This window comes from Schistocerca cancellata, chromosome 11 (genome assembly GCF_023864275.1).
Source record: "Schistocerca cancellata isolate TAMUIC-IGC-003103 chromosome 11, iqSchCanc2.1, whole genome shotgun sequence".
Classification (NCBI taxonomy): Eukaryota; Metazoa; Arthropoda; class Insecta; order Orthoptera; family Acrididae; genus Schistocerca; species Schistocerca cancellata.
Genome location: NC_064636.1, coordinates 154,789,870 through 154,817,014, shown reverse-complemented (window position 1 = coordinate 154,817,014; position 27,145 = coordinate 154,789,870). Strand labels below are relative to the sequence as shown.

General features: G+C 41.6%; 1 protein-coding gene across 5 annotated transcripts in view; it reads left to right on the top strand.

Moving 5' to 3' along the window:
• Window positions 1-27,145, top strand: part of LOC126108743 (zinc finger protein 493-like) — a 150,327-nt gene that overhangs the window by 44,556 nt on the left and 78,626 nt on the right. For 4 of the 5 annotated variants that reach the window (XM_049914086.1, XM_049914085.1, XM_049914087.1 and 1 more), the window contains 2 exons: window positions 15,361-15,453; window positions 16,464-16,553. In XM_049914086.1, coding sequence (XP_049770043.1) covers window positions 15,361-15,453; window positions 16,464-16,553 — 183 coding nt within the window. The remainder of the gene's footprint in view (window positions 1-15,360; window positions 15,454-16,463; window positions 16,554-27,145) is intronic. The other variant, XM_049914088.1, reaches the window with a different exon arrangement.

The window sequence follows — 27,145 nt, the reverse complement described above, 5'->3', positions numbered from 1 at the left end:
GGATAGTCAGATTTAGGACAGACAGACAGCACTTACATGACAGAATCACAATGATTAAGGGTGTTTATGCTCATTTGCTTGTATTGAAGAATCTGTCCCATTAGTCTGTTTTTAATCACAAGATGTGATTCTTCTTCAAATAACAGTAGTTCAATTTAGCACTAATTCGGTTTGTGTGCCAGATCATTACCATCATGGTTCAGTAGTTGTGGGGGCAAAAGGATGTTGAATTTTAAATGATAATTATTTTCTTCAGAAAATGTTCTCACATGTCAGTGTTGGAATAAAAACAGTTCTTTTCCAGTATGTCATAGCATCCTATTTATGATCAGTTTTCCCTGTAAGTTTCCCTGTAAGATGAGGAACACTCATCTCCATGTCTGACTCTCCCATAACTGCCTTTGCCTCATTAACAGTACAAGAAAAATGGCTATCAGCTTTAGCTCTCATGCTGTCATAGACCTTGTACGTTGAATCCAATTTGCTTTCGCTATTGCGACATCCAAGATAGGGACTTGTAAGATTTTGTTGACTGGATATGTTATGCACATAATGCCACTAGTGTAAACAGAGTGATGATAAACTCGCAATTAGAGAGAGCTCGAAAGAAAATTTTGGTTTTGGCAGCCGTTGTTCTATCCCTCCAACACTGTATTTCTTAAAGAACCTTGCAAACTGTTCGGAGATGAGCTGTGAATTGAATAGCAACATCATTCATTTGACAATGTGAGTGCAGTGAGTGTTGTAGGTGACTCCTCAAGGTTGCAAACCGCTTGCTAGACACTGTAAAGAACAATACTACTACTTCAGTAGTACCAAGTGAGTTTCTCACATTTGTAACTTTGCAACTGTGAGAGAGAGACCAAGGGTCAGCTGATGACTTTGACACCGTGCTGCTTGCATGTTGATAGCTTTGTTTTTTATTGTAGCCACAGCTCCTTTCAATTCTGACATATTCGTATTAATTGAGCAACCATCACAGCCTATACCCGCACAGTTCTCCTGGGACAGAGAAAGGCTTTCCGTTCTCCTAAGTATTGTAGTACCTAATAGTTCACAGGTAATGCTACGCTCTTCATCTTAACTCTCTAGAGGTTCATTGTCAATGTTTCCACTATAATCATTGTCTTTATTGATGTCAATGAAACCCAAAAATCTTTCCTGTAATTTGCTATCACGATAAACATACCTTGCAGCTAAACTCAGTGGGACAATGTGCACTGTGTCTGTATTCTCATCGAAGATTATGCTGAAATAACAAGAATCTTTGGTTTCCTCCAGTAGTCTCAATAATATCACTTTTTCACAGCATGAAATAAGTGTGTTTCCCATTGTTTTACGTATGTAAGTGGCATTCGCTTTGGTGGTCTCAAGGTCATGTTTTAGTTGCAAGTCTCCATCGTCAATTCTAAATCTTAGAAGAGTTCTTAAGTTTCCAGTGTTACTATATCTTCACAATCATTATCGTTTTCTGATAGACTCCCATCATCTCTATCCCCCGTAGGGGAGTACTTTGCTTTCCATGAAATATGATTGTTTTTATTATAGGTAAAAGATGGTCTCTGTTTTCCATAATGCTTTCCATTCTCTGTCTTGACAATTTATTTATGACATAAAGTTTGAATTCCTCATGTTGCCAAAAATAATTTTGCATCTGTTGATGCTTCAACATTGTACTAGAGCTGAGAGTGAGTCTCAAGATTACTATCTATACCAGTAAGTTTGGCAAACTTTGTTAGTGGTTCAGTTACAAGTGTCTTGGTGATAATAGATTTCTTTCCTCCAACCATTTTATTATTCACAAAAATTGAACAGTTAATGCAAAGAAGTCCCCATTTAACTTCTGAGAACACCAGCCGTGGATACTGTTCAAAATGATGGTAGTGCTTTGTCTACGTTCCACCCACCCTCTACTGTTGTGCTCAGAAGTAGGAATGACATAACCTTCTCCATTTTTCCTTGGAGCTGTGAGGAGCTTGTGTTTTATATCATCACTAATATTTCCTGATTCTAATACACTACTGGCCATTAAAATTGCTAGACCAAGAAGAAATACAGATGATGAACAGGTATTAATTGGACAAATATATTATACTAGAACTGACATGTGATTATATTTACATGCAATTTGGGTGCATAGATCCTGAGAAATCAGTACCCAAAACAACCACCTCTGTCCGTAATAATGGCCTTGATATGCCTGGGCATTGAGTCAAACTGAGCTTGGATGGCATGTTCAGGCACAGCTGCCCCTGCAGCTTCAACACGATACTGCAGTTCATCAAGAGTAGTGACTGGCGTATTGTGACAAGCCAGTTGCTCGCCCACCATTGACCAGACATTTTCAATTGATGAGAGATCTGGAGAATGTGCTGGCCAGGGTAGCAGTTGAAGATTTTCTGTACCCAGAGAGTCCCAAACAGGACCTGCAACATGCAGTCATGCATTATCCTGCTGAAATGTAGAGTTTCGCAGGGATCAAATGAAGGGTACAGCCATGGGTCGTAACACATCTGAAATGTAACATCCCTGTTCAAAGTGCCGTCAATGCGAACAAGAGGTGACAGAGAAGTGTAACCAGTGGCACCCCATACCATCACACCAGGTGACACACCAGTATGGTGATGACAGATACATGCTTCCAATGTGCGTTCACTGCGACGTCGCCAAACACAGATGCGACCATCATGATGCTGTAAACAGAACGTGGGTTCATCCGAAAAAAATGACGTTTTGCCATTTGTGCACCCAGATTCGTCGTTGAGTACACCATCGCAGGTGCTCCTATTTGTGATGCAGCGTCATGGGTAACTGCAGCCATGGTCTCAGAGCTGACACACCATGCTGCTGCAAATGTCGTCGAACTGTTCGTGCAGATGGTTGTTGTCTTGCAAACGTCCCAATCTGTTGACTCAGGGATCGAGACGTGGCTGCACGATCTATTACAGCCATGCAGATAAAATGCCTGTTATCTTGACTGCTAGTGATACAAGGCCTTTAGGATCCAGTACGGTATTCTGTATTACCCTCCTGAACCCACTGATTTCATATTCTGCTAAGTCATTGGATCTTGACCAATGCGAGCAGCAATGTCGCGATACGATAAACCACAATCGTGATAGGCTACAATCCGACCTTTGTCAAAGTCAGAAACGTGATGGTACGCATTTCTCCTCTGTACACGAGGCATCACAACAACGTTTCACCAGGTAATGCCGGTCAACACTGTTTGTGTATGAGAAATCGGTTGGAAACTTTCCTTATGTCAGCACATTGTAGGTGTCGCCACCGACGCCAACCTTGTGTGAATGCTCTGAAAAACTAATCATTTTCATATGACAGCATCTTCTTCCTGTCAGTTAAATTTCACATCTGTAGCACATCATCTTCGTGGTGTAGCAATTTTAATGGCCAGTAGTGTATATTCAAATAATTGCCAATAATCTTGGGATTAAACGAATCTGTTGATGCACTTTGTTGTGGAAGTTTCGACGAAGTGCTGCACTCTGCCTTTCCATCTGGTGGCAATCTTGCAGCTGAATGGTGACCAGAATCGTCAGATGTTTCTACTTTTTTCCTTATTACATAACGCTCCATTTTATTATATTGTTATGATGTAGGTAAATTAGATGCCAATTATTCTTGAATAAACACGTTATTCACACTGAAAAATACAACACTAGTACACTTAGCAGTAAAACACACTGAGCCATGCTCCCCATATTTCTAATATCAATAAGCACAGTACTGACTAATGTCTGTGGTAATATCCGATAATGCAGTTGTTAACTTTTTATCACTTCCAACTTATCGCGGAGATTGTAGCTTTCAAACTGATGACCTGTCAGCGACTCGGCTTCCCTTATGTATGTGGCTCAGTTGTCGTCAGAACATTTGCTCCAGAATATCAAATGTACTCTGCCATTTGTAAGTCACACAGGTGATGTTTCCCCCCGAGCTAGGTTTTAAACAGATGATGGCAGTGGCAGCTACAGCAGGGTTAAGGTGAACGACAAAATGAGTAAATTGAGGGCAAGGCTCCCACAAAAAAACAAAAGCTAAATAGAGATGCAGAAAAGCTTACAATATGGGTTTCCACACAGAAAGACACAGTAAAAGAAAATTAATAACCCAAATATATTTATGCACCTGCTAATACTGCTACTGCAGAAGTGCTGTATTTGTTCCGCACACATTGTACCACTCAATTAGCTTCTTACAGCAAATTCCACGAGAATCTTTGAGTTCAGTGGCCCAAAAAATAAATTTGTTATGCCACTGCTTTTGTAGGGGTAAACTTGTGACACTGGATATTGTGGATGCAGGTAGGAGGTTTCAGAAAAATCATGAAAGAACAAATGTGGATGTAACAAGAGGGAAATGGCTGTAAAATTAACTTTGGTGGCGTGCACTGATGTTCAGTGACAGCTGTAATTGTACCAAGAGTTTGACTGCATCATTACACCATTTGACTAGGAAAACTGGTGGAGAGTAAACCAGCTGTGAATTTGTAGTCTAGTGCACATAAACCAGTAGTCTCAGCTTTTTACATGAAGTCATTCCTTATTCCTGTTCATTATAGTGACAAATTTGCTTTTAGTTTTGTGTTACTAGGACAGCGACCATGGGTGTCCAGATGGCATATACAAGAGTTGTTTTTTGTGACTTCTGAAGGATTGCTAGTGGTGCAAGCAAAACGATTATATTTATTTTTATTTGTGTAGATGTAGGACAAATTCACAATTACATTCAAATGTAAAATAATTAAATTTGTAAGTTACATAGCATCCATAATTCATTACATAATGACTGTGACAGTGACACTGGAGAGAAGCAGAAAGTCCTCATGATATCTTACATGTTTTATATTTTGTATAATAATGATAGGGCATTGTTTTTCAAAATGAAGGACCCCCCAGGGGGTCCACAACTCTTTTGTGGATACGTGCGTAGCGAGCACGGGACCCCGAGCTAATGTGGCCTTCCTTCCTTTCCGGGCTGCATACCTTCCCATTCCGCATCCTTCCCCATCCTTATCTTCGCCCCTCCTCCCCTCCCCTCACCTCTGGCTATTTCCTTCCCTTTCTCCCCATCTGGGAGTATGGTTTGTGCCTACGTCCGGAGACAGACGCTCGTAAATGTACTGCATTCTTTGCCTTCCTTGCTTTTATGTCTTCTTCCTTCCTTTGTCCTTCTCTGTCTTCTTCCTTCCTTTGTCCTTCTCTGTCTTCTTCCTTCCTTTGTCCTTCTCTTTTCCTTACCTCTTCTCTTTCCCTTTTCTCCGCTGCGGCGTTTGAGACCTCTCTTCCTTCCTTTCCCTTTCTCTTTCTTCCTCCCTGTGCGTGTCTGAAGGCCGACCCACGCCCTTCGTGCATAGCCGGTGACGGGGTAACGCGTAATTCCCCGCCCTGGGTAGACAGGTAGGACACGTACGTACCCCCTGGTAACGGCCAGGCCCAGGGAGGGGTGATTACCCGAGCTGATACCTTCCGAAAATGCCGATTGGTCCCTCCGTCCGTTTGTCGGGAGGTGTGACCTGAGGTGTGAACAATCACCTAAGGCGGGAGTGCCCTCAGAGAGGGCCCCCACAAGGGAGGAGCGCGCCATCGGAGACGCCGGTAATCATGGGGGATTCTTCCGCAATGGTTTCCTCACCTTCCACTAAGTCTGCTCACAAACGTAAGTATACTGAGTCTCAGCCACAGACGATTCTTCCATCGTTGCCACAGTTCCTTGTTGTTTCTCGGTCTGATGAAGGTCACGACTTCTCCACGGTCAACCCTTTCATTATTCAGAAAGGTGTCGACGCAATAGCAGGTCCTGTAAAGTCTTGTTCCAGATTACGGAATGGCACCCTGTTGTTAGAAACACACAGTGCCCTCCAGGCACAAAAATTGCTGCGTACTTCTCTGCTCCACACCTTCCCTGTCCGGGTGGAACCGCACCGTACCTTGAATTCCTCGCGTGGAGTCGTTTATACACGCTCCCTCGATGGATTGTCTGACGAAGAAATTCAGCACTATCTGTCTGACCAGGGCGTAACGGCAGTTCATAGAGTAATGAAACGGGTTGACACGAACATCATTCCAACCCGCACTGTCTTCTTGACATTTGACACAGTTCAACTCCCATCGAAAATCAAGGCAGGCTATGAGATAATTTCCGTTCGCCCTTACGTCCCAAACCCTACACGTTGCTATCGATGTCAGCGGTTCAATCACACCAGCCAGTCCTGTTCCAATCCAGCCAAATGTGTAACGTGTGGCAAGGATGCCCATGAGGGTGCTTGTCCACCTCCATCCCCTCGCTGCATAAACTGTATGGGTGACCACGCTGCTTCCTCTCGAGATTGCCCCGTTTTTAAGGACGAGAAGCTCATCCAGGAAATAAGGGTGAAGGAAAAGGTGTCGACCTTTGCTGCTCGAAAATTATTCGCCAGTCGCAAGCCCACTGTGCCTCAGACAGGAAAATACAGCGCTGTCCTTGCTTCTCCTCGGCCAACAAAGGAGGCGGCCACGCAGACTTGCGACCTCACCTTTAGTACCACGGTCGTCAGATCGGCCAGCGCAAAGATCGCTCGATCAACCTCACCACTTTCGCCTGCCCACTCTATGGCTCACCCTTCGTCGGGTTCTGCTACATCTCGAGCCCAAAAGTCGGACGCCAAGTCTTCGAAAAAAGAGCATACTCGTGAAGAGTTTTTACGTACCGCAACTTCACAACCATCGGTTCCTTCTTCATCTAAACCACATTCTTCCAAGAAGGCTACAAAGAAACCCAGTTCCTCTCCTTCTCCGCCGAGGCGTGCCCCCTCTACAGCACCACCTGGCGGAAATCGCCCTCGGCCATCTTCTGTGTCGCCGAGGCGCACTGCTGGTGGCCGGTCAACTGGCCGATCGCTGGTGGCAGGAGCTGCTCCTGACCAACCTATGGATCAGGATCTTCTGCCTTCGGCTGACTGCCATTCCATGCTGTCGGTCGCTAGCTCCGAGCAGTCTTTGACTTGACAGCAACTTTGGTCACAGTCCTCCATTTTCTGTTCACCCCATGTCCATTATCCACTGGAATATCCGCGGCATTCGAGCCAATAGGGATGAATTGTCGATCCTCTTAAGATCCTACTCGCCGGTCATCTTCTGTCTTCAGGAAACGAAGCTGCGTCCCCATGACCGCTTTGTTCTCCCTCATTTTCAGTCCGTCCGATATGATCTCCCCTCTGTTGAAGGCTCTCCAGCCCATGGAGGACTCATGATTCTTCTCCATGATACTCTCCATTATCACCTAATCCCCTTAAACACTTCCTTCCAAGCTGTCGCCGTCCGTCTTTCCCTTTTCGGATACACGCTCTCTCTTTGTACTGTATACATTCCATCGTCCACACCAATGGCACGAGCTGATCTCCTTCATCTTCTTGGTCAGCTTCCACCCCCCTATTTGCTGGTTGGGGACTTCAATGCCCACCACCCGCTTTGGGGATCTCCACATCCTTATCCAGGTGGCTCCATATTGCTAGACGTCTTCCACCAAGCGGATCTAGTTTGCCTCAACACTGGGGTCCCCACTTTTTTGTCTGCCTCCACGACAACCTTATCTCATTTGGACCTTGCGGTCGGTACTGTTCCGCTAGCTCGGCGCTTCGAATGGTTCGCCCTTGATGATACACACTCGAGTGACCACTTTCCATGTGTCCTCAGACTGCAGCCTCAACTGCCATATATGCGCCCGCGACGCTGGAAGTTTGCCCAAGCCGATTGGACACTTTTTTCGTCTCTCGCGACATTCGATGACCGTCGCTTTCCCAGCGTTGACGATGAGGTCACACATATTACCGACGTTATCCTTACAGCTGCGGAACGTTCAATACCACGCACCTCTGAATTGCCCCGGCGCCCCCCAGTTCCTTGGTGGAACAAGGCATGCCGTGATGCAATACGTGAGCGGCGACGTGCTCTTCACATTTTCCGTCACCATCCTACTTTGGCCAACTGTATCCGCTATAAGCAGCTCCGTGCGCGATGCCGTCGCGTCATCCGCGATAGCAAGAAGGCAAGCTGGAAATTCTTTATTAGCTCATTTAACACCTTCACTCCCTCCTCGGAAGTTTGGAGTCGGCTTCGACGGTTCTCAGGCGCGCCTAGTTTCTCCCCGGTCTCTGGGCTCACTGTCGCGCATGACACCTTAGTGGACCCCGTCGCCATTTCTAACTCGTTGGGTCAGCACTTTGCTGAGATTTCGAGCTCTTCAAATTACCCGCCAGCGTTTCTCCCGAAGAAACGTGCAGCGGAAGTGCGACCTCCTGCTTTCTCCTCTCAAAATCACGAAAGCTACAATACTGTTTTCTCCATGCGGGAACTCCAACATGCCCTCTCATCTTCTCGCTCCTCCGCCCCGGGACCGGATGGTATCCATGTCCAAATGTTGCTGCATTTATCAACCCCTAGTCTGCGTTACCTCCTTCGCCTTTATAATCGAATTTGGACCGACAGTACCTTTCCCAAACGGTGGCGGGAAGCTATTGCGTTCCTGTTCCGAAACCTGGAAAGGACAAACATCTCCCCTCTAGCTATCGCCCCATTTCTCTCACGAGTAGTGTCTGTAAGGTTTTGGAGCGTATGGTGAATTACCGTTTAGCTTGGTGGCTGGAATCCCGCAGTCTTTTAACACCAGCCCAATGCGGATTCCGGAAGCATCGTTCTGCAGTTGACCATCTTGTTGCTCTCTCCACTTATATCATGAACAATTTTCTCCGGAAACGCCAAACGGTAGCAATATTTTTCGATCTGGAGAGAGCATACGATACCTGTTGGAGGACAGGCATCCTCCGCACACTGTTCTCTTGGGGCTTTCGAGGCCGGCTGCCCCTTTTTCTTCGCGAATTTATGGCAGAGCGCACTTTTAGGGTGCGGGTGAACACTACTCTCTCCCGTACTTTCTCCCAAGAAAACGGGGTACCCCAGGGATCCGTGCTGAGTGTTGTACTGTTTGCCATCGCCATAAATCCAATTATGGATTGTCTCCTTCCTGATGTCTCGGGCTCCCTCTTTGTGGACGATTTTGCGATCTACTACAGCTCTCAACGGACCAGCCTTCTTGAACGACGTCTTCAAGGATGCCTCGATCGCCTCCACTCGTGGAGCATCGAAACCGGCTTCCGTTTCTCACCCAGTAAGACCGTTTGTGTCAATTTTTGGCGACGTAAGGAGTTTCTTCCGCCCTCCTTACATCTAGGTCCTGTCAACCTTCCGTTTTCAGACGTCGCTAAATTCTTGGGTCTTATGTTTGACAGAAAACTGTGCTGGTCCTCCCACGTCTCCTATCTTTCGGCTCGCTGTCTGCGATCGCTTAACACCCTCCGTGTCCTGAATGGTACCTCCTGGGGAGCGGACCGAGTGGTCCTTCTCCGCCTCTATCACGCCTTAGTGCGCTCAAAATTGGATTACGGAAGCATAGTCTACTCCTCTGCTCGGCCGTCTATTCTTCGGCGTCTCGACTCTATCCACCACCGTGGATTACGTTTAGTGTCTGGAGCTTTTTACACTAGCCCTGTGGAAAGCCTTTATGCTGAGACTGCTGAACCTCCGCTGTCCAATCGGCGAGCAGTCCTCCTGAGTCGTTATGCTAGCTATCTGTCTTCCATGCCTGCTAATCCAGCCCATGACCTTTTTTTCGACGCCTCCTTTAATGTAGGGTATTCAGGCCGCTCCTCCTCCCTACTACCCCCGGGAGTCCGCTTCCGTCAATTGCTCGATTCTCTTTCCTGCCGCTTTCCGAAAACCTTTTTGACAACTTGGGGTACAGCACCGCCTTGGCTCCGTCCCCGGATCTGCCTGCTCCGTGACCTTTGTCAATTTCCCAAGGATGGTACCCCTACACTTGTTTATCGTCGGGCATTTGCTGCTCTATGTGCACAAATGACGGACGCCACGTTTATTTACACCGACGGCTCGAAAACATCATTAGGTGTAGGGAGTGCCTATATTGTTGGCGACACCCCAAATCGCTTTCGACTTCCCGACCAGTGTTCGGTTTATACTGCGGAGCTTTACGCTGTTCTCCAGGCTGTCCACTACATCCGCCGCCATCAGCGGATACAGTACGTTATCTGCTCAGATTCTCTCAGCTCTCTCCTCAGTCTCCAAGCTCTTTACCCTGTGCACCCTCTGGTCCACCGGATTCAGGACTGTCTGCGCTTGCTCCACCTGGGGGGCGTCTCGGTGGCGTTCCTCTGGCTCCCGGGACACGCTGGTATCTGTGGGAATGAGGCGGCCGATATGGCGGCCAAGGCTGCAGTCTCTCTTCCTCGGCCAGCTATTCAGTCGCTTCCCTTCACCGATCTACGGAGCGGTTTATGTCGCCAAGTTGCTCATTTATGGCATGCGCATTGGTCAACACTTCCCCGTAATAAATTGCGGGAAGTGAAAGCCCTTCCTTGCGCTTGGACTTCTTCCTCCCGAACGCGTCGTCGGGAGGAGGTAATTTTAGCTCGACTCCGGATAGGGCACTGTCTTTTTAGCCATAGACATCTTTTAAGCGGTGGTCCTCCTCCACTCTGTCCCCACTGCTCTCAGCCGTGGACGGTCAGACACCTTTTAATTGAATGCCCCTATTTTAATCCGTTACGCTCCCGTCTACAGCTATCGCCTGATCTATCGTCGATTTTAGCAGATGACACGCGCTCAGCCGACCGCGTTCTCCAGTTTATTAGTGACAGTGAAATGACGTCAGTCATTTGAAGTTTTTTTTTTGGGGACAACCACCCCCTGTCTGTACTGGATTTTTAAGCATTCTTTCTACTTTTAGTTTCTCCAATTTTATGAGTTTGTTTCCATTGCTGCTGGTTTTCAATTTTGGTTTTTTACTGTCTTAAGTCACGGGCTGGGCGCTAATGACCATAGCAGTTTTGCGCCCTAGAGCCACAACCAAAAGGAAAAAAAAAGAATGAAGGAACTTTTATAATAAGGAAAACTAGTAGACTTCTTGGCTTCACCTGGGTATGCATTTACTCCAGTTCTGACCTCCTTGACCTCCATTATATTTCACTCCATTTTCTGTACATGTCCCTCTCCTCTCCACAGGGGCCTTTTAGAGTGATTCATTAGCTGAGAAGGTCAATGTGATGGTATACTGATGCTGTGTGAAATTGTAGGTCCCCCTGGTGCATAGTGTCTGGAATTTGGGCACGTCTTTGCATTGCAGCACTAACCCCATCTCTAGAGATTGTGGATGAGTATTGCTAGCAAATACACTGTTTGCATCTCTCTCCTTCTTTGTCCACTGAGGAAAACACCACACTCCTTACCCACCAGATTACACTGTTTTCTAGAGAGTGAAGAAGATACAAGAATACAAGACTCAGGACAAACCTACTGGCAAAGAGGCCAAACAGAACTGGAAGCCTTGTTCCTCCCTCATCATCACTACCCTGGATGTGTGCCCAGATCGGCTGACATCATTGCTGACTGTAGTGCTTTTGCCTTTCATGTCAGCCCTGTCACCCCGCCACATGGAGACATCAACAAGGCAGTCCAGAATATAAATACAGCCATTCATTTGGCAGCTGTTTTAGCAATCCTCTGTTTCTTGGACCTGCTCTGACAGAAGAGAGTACATTGGTGGTCATCAGAAACTGTAGAGGCCATTAGCGATAATAGGTGGGCTCTCCAGCACTATAAGTGGCACCAATCAATGGAGTATGTTATTTACTTCAAGTGGCTTCATGCCTGGGTCTGCCACCTGATGAAATGATGTAAACAAGAATGCTGGGAGCAGCCTGTTTCAACCATCAGACAATAAACCTCTCCTTCGCATGTTTGACCTAAGATGAGATGTCTACATATACCATACACCAGTAGGTGTATCTGCTATTGCCTTGAAATTGCACTGTCTTCACTGACCCAGACACCATTGCCAACATTTTGCTCTGCATATGCTAGAGTCTCAGTATTGGAGATTTATCAACATGTTTTTCATGTTCTTAAGCAATGGGTGGAGTGCCACCTGGAGCTGTATAAAGTTCAATTCATTGAGTAGGAATTCATCAATGTCCTTGCCCTCTACCCTGATACAGCCGCAGGGCCCGGTCACATCGACAACCAAATGATCAAGCACCTATCAGTGGATTGTCAGCATTATACCCTTGCCATCTGTAACTGGATCTGGAGCAAGGGCTAGTTCCAATCGCAACAATTAGAAAGCATCATTGTCACAGTGCTGAAACTGGGTAAGCACATTTAGAGATGAGCAGTTATCGCCCATTAAGTTTCACCAATGTTCTCTGTATATTGCTTGAATGCACAGTGAGCTGACAGCTGTGTTGCTCCTTCAGTCTTGTGGTCTTCTGGCTGCATCACAGTGTGGTTTTTAGCAAAGCTGTTTCACTACTAATAATGTGGTTTGCCTGCAGTTTGCCAGCCAGTCTGCTTTTTTCCCAGTGTCAATGCATTGTAGCAGTCTTCAACGACCTGCAAAAGCTGTATGACACCAGCAGGTGACACCATATCCTTGATACCTCATGCGAATAGGGTCTCTGGGATCCATTCCAAGTTTTTATGTAGAATTTCGTGTCACAGTGTATATTCTGGGTTCTAGTTGGTGCTTCCACAACACTCCCCATATTCAAGAGAATGGAGACCTGCAGGGTTCTGTACTGCATGTCCTTGTGCTTCTACAAGCCATCAATAGCCACCTCCAGCTGTGAGGTCATCAGTATCACCCTCCCTGTATGCTGACTACTTCTGCCTCTTACTATTGCTCGTCTAGTGTGGGTGTCACTGACTGTAGACTAGAATGCACCATTCAAAAGAAACGATCATGGGCACTCATCCATGGCTTTTGGTTTTCAGCTGCCAAAACTCATGTCATGGTTTTCTGTCAACATCGTATGGTTCATCTACAACAAGAACTGTATCTTGATTACAAACTACTCAGTGTGGCAGGAACTTACTGTTTTTAGGACTGGTCTTTGTTTCTTAGTTGACATGAATTCGCAGTCTTTTGCAGTGTAAGTGAAAGTGCTTGCTGCACCTCAGTACACTTGGTCACCTGAGTAACACGTGCAGAGTGCACTACCCTTCTGCAGCTTTACAAAGCCGTGATCAAAATGTGTCTTGGTTATGGGAGTGTGGCATATGGTTTGGCTTCGCCCTCAGCATTGCGGATACTGGATCAGATACACCACTGTGGGGTTTGATTTGCAACAGGAGCCTTTTGAGCTAGTCCTATGGACAGATTACTCATAGAGGCTGGGGTCCAATCATTGTGTACCAGGTGCCAACAACAGCTTCTCAGTTGTGCTACCTATGTTTGCAACTCTCCTAAGCATCCAAAAAATTGTCCCCCCCCTTTCCAAACATGGAAACCTATCTCCCACAATGGTGGCCCAGATCAGGGATTATGATTGCAGTCCACACCCTGTCCCTCCCCTCTGAATTCCAGTTATTTCTTCCTCGATCTCTCCTCTGGGCCCACTCATGTACACCTCTGTGGGGAACCCCTTGGTCACAGCTTTGTCTTGACTCATCATGAGGTCTGAAAGACACGGTCCCTCCTGAGGCCCTCTGCCACCAATTTTTCTCCATTTATGGTACATCCCAGGCTTCAGCAGTAGTGTATACAGATTGCTTGATGGTTGCTGATCACATGGGCTTTACTTACACTGTCATGGGTCATACTGAACTGCCTTCCTTGCCAGAAGCTTTAGTGTTGTTAGCCATCTCTCATGCTCTTGAGCATATCCTTCCCTCCAGTGGTGGGTCCTTCATCTGCCGCAACCTCTTGATCAGTTTAGAAGCTGTCACCCAGTATTACCCTCAGCATCCCATGGTTATTGCTAATCAGTATTCCCAGTATGCTCTTGAGGAAGGTGGATGCTCAATGACAATTGTTTGGTCTCTGGGTCATGTTGGGATCCCTGGGAATGAACATTGCTGGTAGCTAGGCCAAACTGGCTACCAGTAAACCAGCTCTGGTGATGAGTATTCTGGAAACAGACCTCTGATTCGTATTACACCATCAAGTTTTAGGAACCTGAAATATGGAATGGATCACTCTAACTTCAAACTACCAGTGATAAAGAAGACTACGAATCCTTGTAGGTCCTTCCATGCAGGCCTCTCAGAAGTATTCTACTGTCCTTTGCCAGCTCCACATCAGCCGTACCTGACTGACTTGTGGTCATCTCTTCCAGTGGGAGGACACACCCCACGGTCATCATTCCCATTCAACAGTAGTCTACATTTTGCTGTACTCTCCATCCTTGCTATTGAGACCCATCGATGGGTTGGCAGAACACTCTGTTGCCTCCTCTGCGCAGACCAGGCTGTGGCTGTCTGGGATTGGTGGTCCAGCCCAGTTCTCACCCTACCTGCTCTTTTACACTTCTTCCCTCCTGTCACATAGTGTTAGACAAATTAATCTTTCGTCTCTGTACTTCTCTTGCCCTGTCTGTATTGCTAGTCTTTTGTAGGCAGTTCATGAGTAGAGTACCTCTGGTAAGTGGCAGGCACTGTGGGATGTACGTCCTCTCATTGCGTTCTGCTCTCTGCTACTTCTTGCTGCTCTCTAAATGAGGCACCTTGCCAGTCTTCCATCCTCTGTGTTCATTTTTTCCTTTTGTCCCTTATATCAGTTTCACTGACCTCTCATAGACATTGGGGTTTTCTTCCTCTGAATTGTGTGTGGTAGGGTCTCTCTTACCTACAGTTGTGTAGACCCGCCTGCCTGTTTGAGGAAGGACAGATGACCTAGTAGTTTGGTGCCTTTAATCATTCAATCAGCCAACCACCTCTGTCCATCTGCTACCCCTCTCTGTCCATCTGTTTCTGCCACCTCTCTCTCTCTCTGTCTGTTGTTCTTCCATTCCTCTCTCCACATCATCCTGCCCACCTCCATAGGAGGTTGCTGGTTCTTACCTTCTCAGTATTTTAGTCTAGATAGTAAGTAATACGTGTATTTGGCTTGGTTGTAGTCGAACCAGTGGTTTAGGAGGTGATATAAAACACATCCACTTTTGTAGTATGTATGGTTACTGTGTATGCTGGTAGCTGCTTGGTATGTAAGAAATAATTTTGATCGATATTTCGAGGTCAATCGCTAACTGTTGTGCCTGTCTTCAAGCATAAACAAAGCTTCAGCTCCAAATATTTGAATTGTGGCACCACATTTTCTTGCTGCCTATTTCTAATTGTTGAATATATGTGATTATTAGTGTTATGGCCATGACAGTTTCTACAGAAGATCTGTTCGAATGTTTCTCTCTTTCTCTTCCTCTCTTCTGTTTTCCTGCTCCCCTACTCCTCTAAGAGAGAGCTATTTTGAACAAGACACAGAACCCTGATCACTTAACTTTTTTGCTTTTTTCAGTTTCTTGAAGACCCATTAAAGACTGAAGGACCTAGTGTTTCGGTAAAGCAAGATCCCGAAGTGAAACAACATGCTGATGGATCAGAGCATAATGTAAGTTTTCGCACAAGCACTTTATTGTGTAGGAAGTGTAGTAAGAATGCCATGACAGAAATATGGGCATTCAAGCTAAATTATCATGGATGGTGTGCTATTGTAACCTATGATACCAGCTATTTTCAAGAATTTTTGTGGTCTTCCAGTTGAGTCTAGTTAGATGTGTTATTTCATGTTTATCACCAATAGTATTTTAACAGAACTTGTAACAAGCATATTTTTACGAACCATTACCCTTGTATTAATTTTTTATTATGATGGTATATAATGAATGCATTAAGTACATGTTTGGTATCAACGGAGCAAGGAAGACTTCCTCTTGGAAGAAACTTAACCTCATTGTATGTCTCTGTGTCACAGTGCTGTAACAGAAGATCTGGAACTATGATATGTGTTGGGGTATAGTTTAGAGTCCCCAGTCACTATTTTCTGTAATATTTACATTACTGAAATCCTGCAGTGGCTGTATGTAATTCCTTCTGATTTCCCTCCAGTACACACGACATAAATGTGAATGGTTTCCCAAAGAGCAGGCACTGAAAATATATGGTGAAGAGCAAGAAGCTGTGTAAATAGCATTAAATTTTGTTAATTTTGATGATGATGTAGAGAATGCAATAATCATTTGATTAAAGACTGAAAAGCCCTCTTATTTATTGGTTTACAGCTGGAAGATTATTGGGGTTTCTCTATTATCTGAGTTTAATTTTGAAATGTTGCCACACACCCATATATCAAGTTTGCATGTGGGAGTATGACCTCCCGATAGAGCAGGCCATAGTGCCACTGAAATCAGAATGGATTATGTGATAGGAATAGAAAGTGAAAGTATGCCAAATAAATCAGAGACATTAGAACTGATTTGGATGAATTGTGACACTCACTCTTCCCAGTTGATTACTATCTCTGCAGCGTTGGATGATATTCATAAGAAAGGAATATTGAGAACTGTGTCGGAAGTTAGCAAGCAGCTATAATTCAGCATTTTTTTTTTTTTTTTCATGCAGTCTGTTAAAGATCCATTTGGAATATCTTGGTCCACTGATTTTATCAAGGAGGATCCTGAATTGAATTTGGAAATTGTCACTGAGGATATTGTAAGTATTCACATCTCTAATGTATTGCATGTAGTCAGGTAATGAGTCTTTTGCTAATTGTGTAGAGTAAAGGATGTATTACGGTGGAATTAGCACAGATTGTCAGTTTTCTGAAACTTTTTGCTGTTCGTTATTGTAGAGTATTCTTTTACTCCTGAACTTGACTTTCATATCATCTATTATGTGCTGACTGTTGTAAACAGAAGTGGAAGGGGACTGGTTACTGGTATAATCCTGTTTTCTGTAGCCCTTGTTGATATCAACTATATTGTATAATGGCTGTGTGTGATGGATACACTTAATTCACATTTATATTAAGTGTAAGTTCTAGTAGTGTAGGTCATTTGAGAAATATTCCTCCTTTCAATAACTTCTGATAAATACAATTCAAAAGAACATTGCTGTTCTTATCTTCTGTGTGAATAATAGTTATTCTTGAGTTTGTCATAAAATTTTTTTTTTGGTTTTGAAAAAAAGAGATAAAATTTGTATGTTGTAGATCAGCCCTGATACTTAGGCCACAACCTGTACATATTGTGGCAGCTTTTGTGGTGCCTGTTGTATTAGTTACAAATTTTTCAGTTGTTGAAAAACCCTGTGTATGGCTTTTGGTGAATGATCGTTCACAGGTGAAGCCAACCTCAACATTTGAGTCCTGGCAGATCTAAAGAAGAAAGATTATTTGTTTAGATATGCTTTATGACCTTGCTAAGGAAAAGAGATGCTCACATTGATAAACATGTCACAGAAATAAAATTAGAGAAAGACTATACAAGCTTACAGGTCAAGGAACCGAACTATCATGCTAGTGACAGCTCACAGTATGTAAAGGAGTGTAGCTGATTTGCAGCTACCAGACCAAGACTTCAGGTCACAGAGACTTATATTATGCCATTTTGAACAAATTAAAGGAATGCATTGGCATCAAAAGTAGACAGGACAGTATGTGGAACACCAATAGTGTTGTTCCACAAGAAGGGTTTTACAGAAATAACACCACGCATAGTAGTCAGGGATCTGCAAATCAGAAGATTGGCCAAAACAATGGACTGTAGGATGTCCTAAGGCATAGCTGTAGTTGTCAAAGTGGCTGGCTTGTAGTTGGTGACCAGTTACCATGAAAATACAAAATGCAGTACTGGCCTTCATATGCAACCCAAGAGATCATAGGTCGTACAGGATGCCTCCATAGCACCTGGGCAGAGGTGCAGAGATAATGCCCTCTGCATGGAGTGCTGCTCTCAATGCAAGTGTGGAGAACAATGTGTTGCTGGTTGTGTGGCCTGGAAAACCATGTCATGTGGTTGGCACTGAAACCACTGATGTGTACCCCAATTGTTACTTTGAAAATACGTATGAAATAGTGGTAGTCACCTGAACAAATCTATGAATAGGATGTGTTACCATAACAGTGATCATGTGTAGCACATGCAGTTGTGCAGTGAACATCTTAGCTCTGTCATCTGGAGTGACATGCAGTCTAGGGCTTAATCATGATGCAGAAAAATAGGGCTGATCATTTTGATACTGGCACATGGCCAGCAAGACAATGTATAAATTGCAGAATTGGGAATTTTATTAGGTAATTGCATGAGAAGGTAGATTAAGCTTTGTTACTGTACTCCTAAGTATCTGATTTACAATGCCCACTGTGAATCTTTTCTGAAAACCTGTATGTACTGGTTTCTACATCAGATATTTGTTTGTCAGGCTTAATTCTGATGTTCATACATTGCATATTATCATTTCCCTGTGTTTAATGATTTTTGTGATTGTAATTGCTGTCATATGAGAATATGTGAAGATAGCATTAGCCTGAAAAATAATAATAAGAGACACATCACCTAGTGAATGAAATTGAGAGATTGGATGTTGGGATCAAGAAGTTGCATTGATTTTTATCACTTGCTTGGTGTTGAATGGTAATTATCAGTTTTTTAAATTCATATGAAGGTTTGGTGATCTTGCAGACCAATGTATGACTGCTACTAATTGAAAGCCCATATTCTGCATTAATGTTCCAACAGCTCAATGTCATGATGAGCTAATGTGGCAGTACTTAAAAAATTGAATGTGGAGGTTGTCTTGTAATGACACATTGTTTTAGAAATTTAAGACATAGCCTCAGAACTATTGTATTTTTTGAAATGCTGGTTGTGTCTGTGCCATCCACTTGTTGCATGATACAGTTGAGGAACTAGACTGCCGATGGCTTATTTTTCTCATGTAGAGTAATTTGTCCAGCTATAGTGAAGATGAAGAAAGTTGAGATTCGGAGATGTGATTATTGAGATGGGGAGAATCATCTATTTCAACCATCAAGTATTGTAAGGGAAAGTGGGTGGCCGAAATGTGGGTTGGGAGCAAGTGTCCTGGGAAATAACCCAGAAGGACTATGCAGTGATTAATTGGAGAACACATTGAGTATCAAATTGTTGTATGTTCAGATATCTAGGAGAATTAACCAGTTCCATTAGAACAAAGGTAATTTCTGAATAAGGTAGTATACAATGGAATGATATTGCAAAGAAATAGTGAGCTATGGAGTGAAATGAGAGTGCACACAATGTTCTGCAGAGTCATTTGTATGAGTGTATATGGAATGAATATGTAATGAAGCATAAGTATATTTTTCATTATTTCATTCAGTGAGTTGGGTCACTTAATAGTCTGTGTGTAGATTATTAGGGCATATTATTATTTTTTTTCTGTTTTCATTGGTTGTAGAGTGGGTGAACAGGTATATTTAGTTTCCAGAAGATATCGTGTATCTAAAACAAAGTTCAGTACTATGTTATTAGCCACTCTTGTGCTCATCAGAATATTTTGACTCAGATGCAAGTTCCACTTAACTTTGGTCTTTGTGTTGAATGCGTTTAGACTTCCGCTATAAGTAGACAGCTGATACAATTTCTGTGTAAAGGTGTATTAATTGTTTGTTAGAGAAGCAATCTAGAGACAAGCTGCTAGATTTGTTAGTAGTAGATTCAAACAAAACACAAGTGTTGTGGAGATTTTTCAGGAACTCAAATGGGAATCCCTGGTGGGAAGGTGATGTTCTTTCGAGGAATGCTATTGAGAAAATTTAGAGAACTGCCATTTGAAGCTGACTGCCAAACTATTCTGTTGTTTCCAACATACATTGCACATAAGGACTATGGAGATAAAATTTGAGAAATCGGGGCTGATATGGAAGCACATATACAGTTTTTTTCCCTCGTTGTATTTGCGAGTGGAATGGGAAAGAAAATGACCAGCAGGGTTATGGGGTACCCTTTGCCATGCACCATTAGGTGGATAGCAGAGTATTAATGTATGTGGAGGTACTAGGTAAAATAAGTATCTGACTAATGTAGTAGGAGGAACAGTGATATTTTTCATAGTAGTAAATGTACATCTACATACATACAAACTAATCTATTAGTAATTCCCATAATTAGCAGTGTTAGATTAGCATTAGTTACACTTCAGAGGTAAATTCCTGTGGGAGAAGGCTACATCAGATTTGGTGGGTAGCCACCTAGGTGTCAATGAGTCGGAGCATTGGCAAACACCCATTCTTATGCCAGTTCATAAGAACAGGATCAAACAAGATCAGATCAATGACATTGCAACTCATAATATTAATTCTCTACTTAAAATAGGAAAACTAAAGATTTGATGGATGACTTAGAGAAGCAGAAAATTTTAGAAACAGGACTCCAGGAAATAAGAAATACTACAGAAGAACCATTCAAATCACAAGGCTACATAATTTAAAATGGTAAACCTGGAATGAGGGTTATGAAAGAATGTCCCCAATTTGGAACTGGGTTTATAGTCAATTGAAAACAATAGATTTGATTATGGATTTTCAAGCCACATCCCCTAGAATAGCAACTTTGGGTTTAAAAATATATAACAAAATTTATATCATCGTTAATGCCCATACCCCTACTAATGAAAAGAATTTTCTAACAAAGACGAGGAACAAAGTGGAAAAGTTTTGGGATCTCCTTGACCAAGCAATAAACCATGTAAATATTAACATTGTTAAGATCCTGTTAGGGGACTTCAATGCTCAACTCAGAAGAGAAAAGAAATACTGGGATATTATTGGGAAATAGGCTCCACATAAACAAATAAAAATGGTCAAAGACTTCCTGAAATCTGTAGGGAACACAAATTGATCTCAAAGTACACATACTTCAAAAGGAGGCCAAACAAATTTAAAACTTGGAAACATCCTGATTGGAGAAAAGGAGAATGGCAGCTGGATCATGTATTTATGGACAAATTCTTCTACAGAGAAATCTATAATGTTAAAATTCTCAGGCAACAAGCAGATAATTTAGTTCCATTGAACGCACCTAATAGACATGTCTGGTGGAACTCAGAATATGACAAAATTCATAATGGAAGAGATTGTGCATGGTTAAAATTTCAAACACACAAAATAGAAGAAGACACAACCAACCTCAAAAATATCAAGCAAAAGTTCACACAAATTATCAGGCAAACCGAGACAATCACAGAAAGATCTAATCAACTCAATAGAAGAAATTACCATAAAACCAATATCAGAGACTTTAACAAAATGTTTGGAAGAAAATTACGAAAATTTGCCCCTGCCACATTAATGCTGAAAAGGGAAGATGGAAAAAAGCCACATAATGACAAGGTAAATGCTGAAATCATGGCAAAAGCATTTAGTAAATTTTTAAATTGTGAAAACCCCAGGAACTTGCAGAATTAATACACACACACACACCCATCAAGACTCTACCTGATCTCATAAATCCACCAACAATTCAAGAAGTGGAAACAGCACTCAGAGATGAAAAATTATAAGGCGTGCAGAGAAGATCATGTTTTTTGTAGATATGTGGATATATGCCAGTGATATAATTCAAACATCCTTACACATAGCCCTAACAAAAATCTGGATAACAGAAAAGTTTCCCAAACATTGGACCACAGTCATAATCCACCCATTCCACAAAAAAGGAGACAAAAGCAACCCAGGTAATTAAAGAGGTATCTCTCTTAGACTGCACATAGATTTTCTCTACAATCCTACACAAGAGGATCAAACAGCAAATAGAGGAAGAATTAGGTGAATATCAAGGAGGCTTCATACATTGTAGAAACTGTGCAGAACAGATCATCACTTTAAAATTAGCCATATCATATTACAAGAAACAAAATGAACCTCTTGTAATAACCTCCATGGACTTTAAAAAAAAAAGCACATGACTGTATCCATAGACCTTCAATGTTAAAAATCTTAAGAAATTTTGGGCTCTATACAAAATTAATCAAATTGATAGAACTCACCTTAACCAACACTATTTCATATGTCAAGTTTAGGGAGGAACTCTGAGCCATTCATCATAAAAGCAGGTTTAAGAAAAGGAGATTGTTGGGCACTCTTGCTGTTGATCTGTGCTTTAGAATACATGATGATGAAATGGTACAAGATTAACCCAAAGAACATCCAAATTGGAAGATCCAAAAACAACACAACTTTAAATTGTCTAGGATTTGCTGATGACCTTGCTCTCTTGTCCAACAGTATTCAGGAAACCAAACAAGTTATCTCACTACAGGAAATAGCACAGAAAATTGGTCTTGGAACATCCTATGAAAAACCAGACATCATGTTAACTGACCCGACACTCATAAACAAAATTGGTGTAGGAAACCAAGAAATCAAAATTGTAGATGAATTTGAATTACTGGGAGAAATCAGAACATATAAACTCAATGAAAAGCCAACATGGCATAACAGAATAAACAAATTGACTGCAGCACAATATATCACCAAGAAAACCTACAACAAAAAGATCCTGTCAATAGCAACAAAATTAAAACACTACAAAACAGTCACTCAACCAGAAAAAAACATACACAAGTGAAACCATCTTCAAAACAACTAACACTGCAGAAATAGACAAAATACTCAAAATAGCTAGAAGAATCATCAGAACATGCATCAAAACTCGTACCAGAAAGATAGACACTGGAGAGTAGCTACAAATGAAACAGTCTTCAAGGAAATAGAACTGGTAATGAGTACAATCAGGAAGAAAGGATTTCATTTTTTGGACATGTAATCGGAACACCAGAGAACAGGATCATCAGGAGACTAACAGAAAAATTGTGGAATAGTAAGTGCAATATTAAGTGGAAAATAGAAATAAAGGAAGATATGAATGAGCTACAGATTACGTTTCGAGGCCTAAGAAACAAAACTGACAATCAGGAAACTCACAGACAAACAAACTAGACTGCAAATGAGAATCAACAGACAATAGGAAGGGTGATTCCTGATGAAGACAGAAGAATGAGACCTGAGAGAATGAACAAGTACTGGGCTGACAGGAAACTGAAATATTCTTTGTAGAAAGTTTGCTGGAGTGGCCCAATGAAGGCCATAAAATGGAAATAATAATTTATTATTATTTCTTTCCTTTCTCAGACGTTATGTCTGGTTAAAAATGGAAAGTGACTGTATGGTATATGTTACATTTCTTTTAGGAACTTCCGGGTAATTATTATTATTATTATTATTATTATTATTATTATTATTATTATTATTATTATTATTGCAACTCAAGACAAATTAAGGTTATCATATCTTACTGAAAGAAATTTTACCTGTATAAGCAATTCCTCAGGGTGTTTAAAATCATCAGATTTCACAAGGCTATAACTTTGTCATAAATAAAGATACAGCATTGGGGTCAGTTTTGTACTTCTATAGATACCTGAGAAGCCTTTATTTACAAAGAAATGAAGATTTTCCCATTGTGAACAATTTGTGTGCACATACGAGAAGCCTTTATTTACAAAGAAATGAAGATTTTCCCATTGTGAACAATTTGTGTGCACATACAACACCAAGGTGCTTTTCACAGCTGTCTTTAGGATCAGATTCGTCATTTATTGATGACAAATATCAAAAATCTTTTGACACATTTAAGCATCCAGGCAATAGGCTTCATCCATGCATTTGTAATCATGTCAGTTTAGGAAACTCACTGCTGTTGCCATGTAGCATCATAGTTCAAAGTTGTTGGAAGAGGATGCACTTAAGTGGAGCCTTTCACAAACTCCCACCAATAAAAAAAGGTAGCATACTGAGAGACGAAGCAAATTTCAAGGTCAGATCTGCAGCCCCTGATAGTTAATCAATCCCTCTGGCACCTTCTTGTTAAGAAGGTGCAGGTTTCAATGCAATGGTACACCACCCATATGAAAAATTATGTTTTTGATCATTTTTTCATCTCTTCTGTTTTTGGCCCTTTTGTGTGGTTCCTAATATTTTCGACTCCCGTCGGTTTGTTACAGAATTCCCTAATCTTCAGATTCAGTTCAGTGTTAATCTCACTAAACTGTTCATCACATTACATATGTTTAATAATGAATCATGATTACTTACATATGTTTAATAATAAATCATGATTACTACCAACAAACTTCCTGTCCTGTATTGCACAGCACATTACCCTTATTATTGTTACAGCTACTAGTTAGTCTTATCCCTTGAGGACTCATTTTATACGTTTTAAAGCAATCAGAAATGACTTGCTGCTGGAAGAAGTAGACAGTTGGTCATATACTAAATGAAACACACTGCATAAAATTCCTTTGTGTCTGCTTGGATTTCAAATTGAAATGGGGTCAACAAATCAGTAAACTTGTCAACTAGTGTTCTGTAGTGACATGTAGGTGCAAGATTCCCTAGGTCAATGGAAGAGGTTTGTGCAAGGTGTTCACATCACATTCCTACTACAAGGTTGTATAGGATAAATCCTAATGCCCTATAAGATTATCCTATAGGATAGGACTGAGTGAAAGCAAGCTAGAAAGCATTCCTGCAAGTTGACACTCAGGAGGAACACTTATAATTGAAAAGCAGAGAGACATGAGCTTTTTAGTTAACTTGTTCTCATGCTGGTGCCTCGTTAATTTATTATAAATCCAAATGCTTAAAAACTTCACTCATGGATTTTCATCCAGTGTGTCATTGATATGTCCTTCTATCTATGTCATTTGGATTTGCTTGGAATTGCATGATGTTTGTTTTTGTAAGTATAAAGGTTGAATTTTTGTGCTGTCGCCTGTAAACCAGTTGCAAGCATGTTCCATTATTCTTCTGGCTGTTTCTACTATGAATGTTTTGTTTTTTGTTGCTAAGCTAAGATTTAGTTTTTGTAAGTGTAATTCTTTTAACATCATAACACCCTAGTTTCCTCAAGTAAAGGGAGATCAAGGTTGTAATGTGATGTCAGTAAGTTTTCTCCGCTTCTACTGCATATTTCAGACATGCTGTAAAGTCAGCACAATATTTTACTAATTACATGATTACAACCTTTAAAAGAAGAGTTCATGCTTTTTGATTGATTTGACCATTCTTCTGATAAAATTGATGGCTGGTCAAGTATACACTTCCTGACTAAGTGCCATGGATCTAATTTCAATGGTCACTTTTTCTCCCCAATGTTTTCAGCTACTGTCTTCATGGCATGTTCACTGTTGGTCTTGGAGTTAATATATTGTCATTTGGAGATACTCAGTGGAACTATAGTCACTAGAAAGTGGAGTGCCAAGTTGAGAAATAGGAACACTGTTAACGTATTCATCTGCTTGGGTTCTATAGAGGGGTAACAGCAGTGGAGGCAGCCAGAAACATTTGTGCCCTGTTTGTGTTTAATGCCATTGGACAGAGCTTTGCAAGAAAATGTTTTTTTTATTGTAATGAGACTTCTTTTGCTATTAGTGACTTACATTTGGGATTTGATTGAAATCATTGAAATGCATTAATTCACAGTGATCCATGTCATTGTATTTGAGAACTGGCAAATTTGATAAACTTTGATCATTTCATGAACTTCTGACATTTGCGTGCAATGGGGAAGACTCAAAAATAGGGTGTATAGGTACCAGATACATTACACCAAAATCACCAAAATGGATGTCCATCTGTGCTTGATTGTCATCAGTTGGCTTGTGAACAACACTAACCATTCCTGCCCTGTATCATTAAGCTGATCAGACATGGTGGCTTTGTGCTAAAATAAGGAAAAAAGAGAATGGTTGAGCCCAAAGAAAGCAGCAACAAAAAGCATCCATGAAAGATAATGTTGTTCATCCGGAGTGGTATGCTGTGAATTGCTTCCTCAAGGTGTAACCACTGATTACTGCTGAAATTTGTCAACAACTGAGATGTGTTGCAGATGCAGTACATGAATGAAGACTAGGAAGACACTACTCCAGGATAAAGCCCGCCCGCAATATGCTACTCTGACAAAAACAGTTCACATGAGTTGGATTTTAAAATCATTGCACCCTCACCTTATTCACCTGATCTAGCATTCTCAGATTTTCTCCTTTTCTGCTCTCTGTTGAACAACCTTCAAGAAACTTCCATTCCAGATGAAAATGCACACTGAACCTAGCTCAACGAGTTCTTCGCTTTAAAAACCATGTGACTTCTACAGTTACAGATACAAAAAGTCACCCCAGCATTGGGAGACTGCTGTAAATAGTGAAGGAGAACATTTCATTGTTTATTAAGGTCTCTCTTATTTGCACCTGTAGTGTCTATTAACTATTAAACTTACTGTAAAATATTATGAACCATACAACAATCGAATACTTGCTGCAAATGGATGCATATGCATAACGTTGTTTTTTTTACTGGTAAACTGTTTCCTTTCATCTGTGTCTAACAGTATGTACAATGTTCAAAATAATACTTGGTCTGTTGAGCCCAGTGTCTGGGTACAGATATTGCAAACACAGATAGGTATTGTACATATCTTTCCGAATGCAGTTAACTCAGTGCATGTGTGCTAGCTGTTCGATGATGAATATTATTGTCTTGAGTTGTCAAGTTTATAAAGAATTTAATATTTTCTCAAAATAATTCTGATCCCCAAGTGAGGTTGTGGCTGAGTAAATGTTAGAAAATTGTTAATTTCTTGTCATAAAAGGATGTGGCTCTGTTGAGAGATGACTGTAATCTATGCACCATTGATTCTTAGAACATTTTGAGTAGTAGTGTGTGGGTCAGCTGTGTTGTGACAGTCATCCAGCATAAAAGCTTATTATTCTTGTTTTGATATATTGGTGTGTACAATTTTAACGAACAACACAGAGTGTACATTGATGTATTTTGTAGGTTATCAAATTATGAGCATGCTTCTAAAAGTAATTTTGTATGAAGAAAATAAAATGAAGAATTGATAGAACCTGTAAAGAAGTTGATAAATTTGTTTACATCATTGTAAAAATGACTGAACTACTAAATATCCACCAATTGATGTTGGAAATAATTTGAATTTTTTGTATGATCAGTAGGCCTGGTAGTTGCAGCGGATAGAGATACAATTATTTCTTAATGGAAAACAACAGTATACTTGCTCATTAAAGATCAGTTGAATCAAAAGTACAATTCAGCTGAGGATAGAGTGATTACAAGTTTCCTCTTGGGCAATCGCATATATGCAAAGTGAGTTTCTAAATTGTTATACATACATAAGGAATGTGTTAAATTAGGCATGCAATTAGTGTACCTAAAACTTGAAATCTGAAAGATAAAAGTA